The 10,543-nt window shown below is 25.6% G+C and overlaps 1 protein-coding gene across 4 annotated transcripts in view; it reads right to left on the reverse strand.

The window, feature by feature from the left end:
- Positions 1 to 7,718, reverse strand: part of LOC135925431 (solute carrier family 12 member 1-like) — a 47,837-nt gene extending 40,119 nt beyond the window's left edge. Inside the window, exon 1 of one of the 4 annotated variants that reach the window (XM_065460740.1) lies at positions 6,766 to 7,718. In XM_065460740.1, the coding sequence (XP_065316812.1) occupies positions 6,766 to 7,608 (843 nt within the window). In that variant the 5' untranslated portion in view covers positions 7,609 to 7,718. The remainder of the gene's footprint in view (positions 1 to 6,765) is intronic. The other 3 variants (XM_065460739.1, XM_065460742.1, XM_065460741.1) reach the window with 3 other exon arrangements.
- Positions 7,719 to 10,543: the final 2,825 nt, after the last annotated feature.

A 10,543-nucleotide genomic window follows, 5' to 3' on the forward strand; every position in this document is an offset into this window, starting at 1 on the left:
TGAATCCATGTGTAATAACACAGATTGACTAAATTACGGACATAGCTAGTAACATAACGCATCATAAAATTCGTTTTATATAAGATTTATGAATTGAATGACGTGAAAAATATCTTTCTACATTGATAAAAATGAACCAGCACTTTTTTTTACAAGAAAGATAAATGATATCCTTTTTTTTTTCTCTGTCTATAGTGAGTGAGATGCGTGCGCATATGTATTAGCCACCCTATTAGGTGCTATATAAACTTTTAAACAATAGTCATGAAAGGCTACATTTTTATTAATTAATTATACGATAACGTTACCATATTCATTTCGAAACTGGATTCACCTGAAAAAAGAACGCACTCCATTGTTTAGAGTCCAATTATTAAATTCAAGAGCCCATTTTAACCTTCTTTTTTTGAATCCTTCGTAATAGTCTTCCTTAATAGAACCTAGACTATAAAAAACAAACTTTATAAAACGAACATCCAATTTATGAATTCTTCTTGACAATTGTAGAAATCCTATCAGAAATTTATTTCCACTCATAAATCAAATCCTGGGTGCTTGAATGACATTTATCAAGTATTTTTTTTATAAGACACGATCTTTTTATCAATATGTTTTATAAACCTCTCCTATAAAATCGTTATTTAGCAAGAATTAGGGTCTAGAATATCTATCAAATATTTTCTGAATAGTAATATGATTAAACAAGCTCGTGTAGGATTCTTACATTGGAAATTTCCTTGTGCTTATAAGATTCAGAGTGCGCCCAAAGTCAAAATTTTATTTTTAAAAAAATTAATTTATTATTGAAATTTACGAAATCGAGTTTGAACGCAAAATTTTTAAATCTAAAAATCATTTTTTTTTGAAAAATGACTTCGGAACGCACCTTCAATCATCAAATTCTTCTTAAATATAAATCAATAAAATTTTATATTTTTATCATTCTTCTTTAATATACTATATTAAAAAAAATAAAACTAATTTGTTTAAATTGAAGTACTAATCAAAATTTTAAAATGCATAAAATAAAAAATTGAGGAATGGATGAAAAGTTGGGTAATATATTTAAGTATATATATATATATATCGCAAAAAAGTATTAGGCCGTATCCTAATTCGACTTATTACTATTTGATATTATCTAATGTCATTTTAAATTCGTAATTTTTGACAAAAGGTGTCAATAACTTATTTTTATATCAAATTAAGAGTAAAGAAATATTTGATATATATAATGGATATTCGATATTTTAAATCAACGGAGGTTTCAACCCAATCCTCTATAAAGAAATAATTTACAATTTATTATGTGGTAACTGAATGATGGATAGTTGTTATGACATTTAATGTAATACTAGTAATAAACAATTTATTACCAAAAATAGGAAGTGAACTAAGAAAAAATATCGTTTGCCAGAAACCAGATATATTTATTCGGGCTGGGTTTTTAGATTATTTTTTTAAAAAAAATATTTATCTTTATATTTTAAATATCGACTTCGACAGTATATAAAATGCTATTTTAAAAAAATTAATTTTACCCCCAACTAGGGAGCTTATTTTAGAATATGGGCTTATCATAAAAATAATAGAATTGTCAAAATGCACTTTATTTATTATATATAACTCAGAGAATAATCAAGCTAGAGAAATAATTTTACATTTTATTATGAGGTAATTGAATGATGGATAGCTTTGTTATGACATTAAATGTAATACTAGTAATAAACAAATTATTATCAAAAATAGGAAGTAAGCTAAGAAAAAAGATCGTTTGCCAGTTAACAGATATATTCACACGGGTTGAGCTTTTAGATCATTTTTTTGGAAAATCTAGTGATTAGAACGGTATCAGACCAATTCCGGAAAGAAATTTTTTAAATCGGGCTGTGACATTTGAAATATGATTTGTTTACAAACCCGAGCCAGGATGAGCATGTGAATGGGCATCTCTGCTAGATTTGTCTACTCTAGAAACAAATTCCTATGAAGGAATTTATTTGTTTAACGAAAAATTAATTCCTTAGTAATTTCAAGTAATAATTCTAAGAAACAAAAAATATATATCCTGACTATAATCAGTTCGAAATAATAGTATATCTTTTATTCCTACAAATGAATTTAAACACAATTTCGATTAATTCTGCTTTTAAATGAAGAGGCTTGTTTTTTTATAATCATGTCATTTTTTTGATATATCGCACAACTAGTCAAAAAGCTATTCTGGGGGAGGGGGGGGAGGGGTTGTCTACATGGACTGGAGGGACAGGATTGCCTCCATACAACTTTCTAGTAGACTCCTAAAATAGTAAGGAGTAAAACATCTATATGTGTGGGGGGGGGGGGGTAAATCTGTGTGTTGCATTCAATTCTCCACGAAGACGATGGAGAGGAGCTATCTCTATAATATAAAGTGATGATGAATAAAATACTAATTTGATTTATAGATTTATATAACTCAAATACCCATTTTGTTCATTTTTTAAAAAGAAAGAATCATATGGTCAGATCGGTTCTCTCGAAACATAACTGTTTATAGTTTAAAAAAACCATTATAAAATGGAAGTTAAAAAAAGCGGTTAGGTCAGAAACTTTCCAAATATATTTTTCTATTTTTTTTGGAAAACTAAACAAAATTACTATCTAAAAAAAATAATGAAAACTTTGTATTTTAAAATTCTATAAGTGATTTCGATCAAGGAAAAAAAAATACAAAATAAAAGCAAATTTTGTTTTGGCTATAATGCGATATATATTTTTTATCAAAGAGATGTTTAGTTGAAACGTGCGTTTACAATTTGTCCCCATTTAAATAAAATTTTTTAAAAAAACCTAAATTTTTCGTGGACGTTATTAGTAACTTTACCATATCACAAAATATAAGTCAATATTTACCATAATAAAAATGGTAGATTGATTATATAAAACTATATTAATTAATAGATTACTACGATTACGACTACACGTATCAACGATTAAATTAAAATTTTGATATTGTTAAATAAACAAAGATTAAATTGTAATTTTTTTTAAAGGAATGAATTTAAAAAATTGGCAAATAATTTTGTATCGGTATATATTTTTAAACTTATTTATTTAAGCTTTTATTAATCGGCAACAAAAAACCAAGAAATTTAAATATTATGTTTTATTTTGGGTACTCTAAGACTGAACTGGAACGCAGTTTCATGATATTTAACTTATACATACTGGTAAAGGCACGAAAACCAATAGAACTAGGCTTTTGGCATTTATCATAAGATTTGATTTTTTAAATGTATATATATATACACCTTTTTAAATTAACGAGTCTAAAAGCGTTTCTATCCTTCGTCAGATCCTTATGGTAAATATCAGAAAAATTAAACAAATAATATATTTAACAAGTCTGTGTTAGATTTATTAATTTTCTAATCTGATATGGGACAAATTTCATAATTATTAATTAAATTCACCAGGAAAAAAAAGATAATTTTCTGGATAAAGATTAGAGAAATAAAAAATTATTCGATATACGATTTTATTCGAAATTTACGAATATGAATAACATAATCTTAAAAAATAGTAAATTTTGGTAAATATCCAAATTATTTGTAATTTTTTAAAAATATATCAAATATTTTATATTTTCAGGTATATTGTGAGAGTAGACTTTTGTCTAAAATTTCCAATATAAATTTTTAAAAAAATACATAAATTGTAAAATTATGCTATTAGAAGGAGATGAAATAATAGGAATTTTGTACATAATATGATTGTCTATTTTTTTATAGGCATAATATGATTACAAAAAATCGTACGTCTCTCAAAAAAAGAAACAAGTAGGAAAACTTTATGCCCGAAAGAATAGCTATTTAAAATTTATTCAAAAAGTTCTTTTTATTATAATTTGTATCTTACGTTACGATTATAAATTAAGCATAAAATGTTTGAATTTTTTTTGTTAAATAGTAAATAAAATATCCGTAAGAATTAGTCATTTTTTAAAAAAAATCGAATTCGTTATTCATATTTATGAATTGAATATAAATACATTTAAAGTCTAACTATGAAACTAAAGTTTTGTGCAGATTTGGTGGAAAAATTTTCCATATTTTTTTTGATTTACTTGCAAATTTGTTATAAAATGACTTTATTTGCAAATAATTTAAAAAAAATATGGAAATGTTTGCCAAGAAATGCACAACCCTGTACATGTGTACAACACTATGTAGTGTCATCTAGAAAATACATATTTTAATGTTATAAAAAAAGTTTTAAAGGTTAAAGCCATAAATAAAAATAACAGATAAAACAATATAGTTAGTTCTACTATAATTTATAATAATATATATGATGCTCTTCTTTTTTAAAAAAATGCTCTTTAAGTGTTTTTGTTTTGCTTTTTGCTTAATAAAAAAAATTTTGTTTATACTCTGATCCCAGGCGCGTACGCAGGAATTTGGTCTGGGGGGGGGGATAATAAATTTTTTTAAGAAATAATATTTTTAATTAAAAATACTAAGCATAAATTTATTAGGATTAATAACTTTTCTAATACACAATTTTAAACTAATGTGAATTAAAAAAATATATATATAAACCGGCATTTAAATGTGAATCATAAAATATAAAGTGAATATAACCCACGATATGAATCACTTAAATGACCCAAAATTGAAATTTGAATTATATATAAAATATATAAAGTATAAAAAATTTAAATGTTGTAAATATAAATTAATACACAAAAAGTTTCTTAGGAATAATTGTATTTTGTATGTTTTGAGCTAATTTTTCAATTATCAATCCTTGCTTGGCGTTAAATCTATGAATATTCAAAAGATCCAAATCATTCAATCTACTTTCAAATGTTGTATTTCATAGGTATGTTTTTCACAGACTTGAAGGCCAGGCCCACGAGCCGGACCGTATTTTAATTTTTTTAAATATACCCGGGCCGGGCTCGTAATTTTTTTTTTAAAAACACCCGGGCTGGGCCTGAAAATTTTTTAAGAAAAAATATCCGAGCCGAGTTGTATATTTTAAAACCAAATATTTGAAATCGCCATTATTAGCTATAAATATCAAAAATAAATATAATTTATTTTAAAAAATTCGGGCTGGGCCAGCCGGGCCAAGCCTGAAAATTTTTTAAAAAAAAACCCGGGCTGGAAAAAATTTTTAAAAAAAATCTGGGCCTGGTCCTGCAAATGGTACCTCTGCAAGGCTCTGTTATTCTTCCTAAAAAAGTGAATTTTCTCTCATTAGTTTACTAAAGAGCTGCTAATATATATATAACCATTTTAATAATTGGGAGTATAATCTAAAATGTGTTTGAAATAAAATGCATCCATAGCATTTTTTGGGACTGTATCAACCATAGTTAATCTTTTAATCATAGTTATTCAGCTAATAAGGCATCATAAGATATTTTAACATCTTCATGATAAAAATATAACAAATATTTATATTTTTTTCTATCACCATATGAAAAAGGTTGGGAGAGGGGACATTTGTTTTATAATACTCTTCTACTGATCCTATATTAATGTTTTGATGATGAGCTTGCTTGCTGCAAGTCGAGGGGGACAAATATTTAACACGTATAGCTCTGCTTTTGACTCAACAATAACATATAAAATATGAAATTCTTCAACAACACTAGCTCTATTTCCTTGAGTTCTAATAAAATGCTCTCCGCTATTCTCATCTTCTTAATCAAGTCAATGTTATGTTTTTGAAAAGTATTACATAAAATAGTTGTATAATTAAATAATACATTCTAATGAGAAAAAAAATTTGGAATAAGTATTGAATCCAATAATTTTCTTGCTTCTGAGGAAATATTTCTTTCAAGCCATTGTGATATTTCTGTAATAGCATTAATAATCAGCTCTTCTAACTCCAAAATAGCTGTTACTGTGGCGGAGACTCTATCTCATTGGACAAGCTTGCAATTTTTTTCTCCCTGTTGGACCAGGAGTTTCAGAGATAATTATTATTTTATTAGAAATTTAGATAAATATTACGCCACTAAAATTTGAAAATAATAGGTAAATTACACCAAGGAAAACTTGAAATCGAAATTGATTGATAAAATAACTTAGTAGATGAATGTGATAAATAAATGTAATTAAATATATATATATATATATATATATATATGTATATATGAGATAAGAATAAATATTAACAAATATAAATTAATATTAACAATAATATTTTTGAAAAATATAATCCGGCATCTGCATTTTTTGGCTTTGGAGGGGGGGGGGGGTGCTGCCCCCGCTGCGTACGCGCCTGTCTGATCCCAATTACCATTTAAACTATTTTTTACTAAAATTTCCTTCTTACACTAAGATAAAATTACTAAATTGTAAGTTTAAAATTTAATGAGAACTAAAAGGCTATAATTAGAAATCATCATAACTCAGGTAGGATGTTTTTTTTGGCTCATAATATTTTTGTCACACTTTGTCCTAAAATAATTTTATATATGTTGTCACCTAGCCTGTTAAATATTTTTGTATGTGTTATCTAGCACATAATATAATTTTTTATAAGGTATAATTTTCCCTAATTCTTAAGCATTAAAAAATTTGTGAAATGGATCAGCAGATAAGAATATTTCACAAAAGTTGTGGCCAAAAAAATATTTTACCCATTGTTCAAGCCCAAAAAAACCTTTTCAGGACCAGGACAAGCATATTAAAAATATGTTTAATAATTTTTTATGCTTGAATTAATTTAATTCTAATGAACCTTTAACTAAAAATTAGTTACTTCTTTATCATTATCTATAAATTGCTCCGGTAAACGTGGTCTATTGTGTAATTCAGTTAGGCTTGGTCTACCTTTAGTTTTAACCATGGAAAATATATTTTTATAGTGTTCCACATTGGGCAAGGTTTCATAAGTCATCATTTTTTTATAATAAGTACTTCCATTTTCAGTTTTATCATTACTTAAAGCTGTATTATTACTATTAATTCTTTCCTTTTCATTTTGACTTAATAGACCTTCCTTACTTTTAAGCTCTTCATCCTTTTTATTTGATTCTATCTTCACATGACGTTCATAATTATAAGGTTTTTGAAAACAACTTTTATTATTTGAGACTAATTTTGTTTCTAAATAAGGTTCTATTATATTTTCATCTTGATCTGCCATTATAATAGAAGATGATTGGCTATGAGATGAATGCACAGATGAATGATCATCAATTATGTCAGGAATTTCAATTGATCCTCCTAAATACATTTTTGTTTCATGTTGTTTTTTTTTGGTTGTCATGGGAAGATCATCTAATTGTGATGTATGAGGCATGTGATATATTGAAGTTTCTGTGGTATTAACACCAGTAGAAATTGGACAAGAAATTTTTTTTCTTTTAAAATTTTTTTTAGATAAGTTAAAAATTTCAGATTGTGATAGATATTTTGCATTTTCAATAGAGTGATCATTTAATACGCTATTGTTTTCAACCAAGGCGACTTTAAATCTAGATCCTGTTCTTGTAAGCTTATCTTGGGAATTATTTAGACTGTCTCTGTTAAGTAAGGAACAATCAATGTGTTTAATATTTGCCTCAGAAGCTGAATGATGCACATGATCCTTAGATGACATTAGGAAATTTATTTTTATAGATATAAACAATAAATAATAATTTTATTGGTATTATTTTGGTCATGAATTTAAACGAGATCTAAATTTATATATTTTGGTTTTTGGATTCATGTTTACACTTACGAAAAATGAGGAACATATGATCAGTTGTTTTATAAATTTGAAAGGCAAAGGTATTATAATTATGTTAACTTTCATAAAATAAGATTGACATAGATATTTCTAAAATTATATCGTATCATCCCTAGTAAATTTTTTTTATTTGTCAAAAAATTTCTATGTAAACATGCACATCCCTTTTTCGAAGAATAAATAAATTATTCCACAAACTCTCTCTTTATTTCAATAGTTGCTGATAAAAGGGGGGGGGGGTTGGATGGATATAATTTATAATTTAAAAATTTTTCTATGAGTTATTCAAGAATATCATAAATTTCGGTAATTTATGGGAACTAGCAATGGTGTCATTAGGGAGGGGGCGTAGGGGCTCGAGCCCCTTGAAAAATTTGAACAGCCCCTGGAGCAAAATTTTTTTAAATGGAATCTTAACCCCTTAAACTAAAAATAAATTTTTTGTTGCCCCCTGATCGATTTCTTTTATAATTCTATTAAGTAATATATAGATTTAATATTATTATTTAAAAATTAATAAGACTGGCTAAATATTTATTAAATAAATACTAATTACTATTTTAAATATTAGATTAATACTTATAAATTATATTTTCATTATATCAGCTTGCAATCAAATTTGTGTCAAAAATGGAATAGCAATATCACTCACTAAATATTAATTTAGCATTAACAGTTGAACTTAATTGACTATTATTATTTAAATTATTATATAACCCTAATTAAATAAATATAATTATTTATTAATTGAAAACTAAAAAATTTAATATTGTTTAGTATACTTCAAAATGACTAATCAACTGTATATTTATTTTTAAATTTTATTATCATACCTATTCCTAAAAATATTTTCAAGGTCCTAATATTGATAAAAAGTAAATTATTAGACATATAATTTAAAAATCCTCTATTTATATACAGTTGTTTATAAAATATTAGATAAAATGCCATTTTTATAGCGTATTTGACAGTTATATAATATGTTACAATTAATATTATAATGATTTATACTAATAAATGATTTTGATAATATATATAGTAACAATTTGCATGCAAGTATTTAACGCCATCTATTTAGTTATCAATAATTTTTAAAAATTAAACATTTTTATATTTATTCTATTCATCCTACAATAGATGTAATAAATTTTCTTAGGAAAGTTTTCTTTTTCTTTTTCGATATTTGTCACTTTTTTAGAAGAGCTTATACAAGTATTATTTTTATTTTAACAATGTTTTTCTTCAAATATATAATATTTGTCATAATTTTCTAAAACCAATAATATTTTAATTCATTTATTAATTTTTATCACTTTTTTCAGAAGAATTAGATCTGGGTACTAAAACAACTGGTCCTATGCAACCTATATTAGGTGCCTATCCATATATTGGAATGGGTAAAGATAAACGATGCTTTCAAACTCAGTGGTACAAATCCTTTCCCTGGATTGAATATAGCATAATCAGAAACTCTATTTTTTGTTTACCTTGTCGTAATTTTCCCACTCAACCTCAAAAAGGATACCTTTTTAATCAAGGTTATAAAAAATTTCGTAAGGTAAAAGAATACTTAACAACTCACGGAGCAACAAATGGTCATGCAACGAATGTAATTCTTTGGAACCATTTTAAACAATCTTTGATAGAAGGCTCTACAAAAATACGAATCGAATCGAATAATGGAATTATTCGTATTCGTTTAAATCGAATAATTTATTATTCGTATTCGTATGAATAATAAAATGATTATTCGATTCGATTCGAAAATTTTATTTACCATGAATTAAAAAAGATCTATTATAAAATTTATTTTGTAAAATTTAACTGAGGATAAAAACAAACAAATTTTATTAGTGAGACAAAATAGAAGCATACATATATAATATATTTATATACAATGTGGAAAAATCAATATAATATTCATATCTATAATGTAGAAGATAAATCTGACAACAGCCAATTTTTCAAACATAAAGTTTTTCGGATTGTTTCCTCCTTTAACGACATTCTGTATTTTGTAACCATATGAGCTCCAACAGAAAAGAGTCGCTCACATGGGTTTGAAGATCCCTGTATCGACAATATGTCCCTCGCCATTTTAGATAACACGGGAAAACGGTCTCCATGTAGTTTCCACCATTCTAGTGGGTTTTTATTTGATGTTATTCTCACTTCTTTCAAATATGTGTCAACAGAAATTGGCATAACATTCTGTTTAAAAATGACATCCATATTTGATTGTATTAAAGGTTTACTTTTGATACATCATATTTAATTTTATATTCATCAAACATTTTCTCAAAATTATTAAATATAGTTGTAACGTATGGTCTTTTTTCAAAATTATTAAATATAGTTGTAACGTATGGTCTATTATGAGATAAATTAAAATGGAGTTTCAAAATTTGGCGCAATTTTCATTATTCCACTAGGAGATTTTATTAAATTGAAATAATTTCAAATAATTCCTAATAATAATATATGATTTATATATGATTATTTTCCAATATATATTAATACTATAAATTATTTTAGTCGAATAATCTCGAATAATTCGATCGAATAATAGATAAAAAATTATTCGACGAATAATATATTTTCCTTATTCGAATTCGATTCGAATTTTCGAATCGAATAATTGTGTTATTCGTATTCGTAAAATATGAATCGAATCGAATATCGAATAACAAATAATTCGTTTTAGGTATAGAAGGCTCCATTAAAGAAAAATTTATAGCTCTAACTAAATCAACAATACTTGAAAGAAGAGAAAATTTGAAACGATTATTCAAAATTATAATAC

Source organism: Gordionus sp. m RMFG-2023, chromosome 2, assembly GCF_954871325.1.
Source record: "Gordionus sp. m RMFG-2023 chromosome 2, tfGorSpeb1-WG-v2, whole genome shotgun sequence".
Classification (NCBI taxonomy): Eukaryota; Metazoa; Nematomorpha; class Gordioida; order Chordodea; family Parachordodidae; genus Gordionus; species Gordionus sp. m RMFG-2023.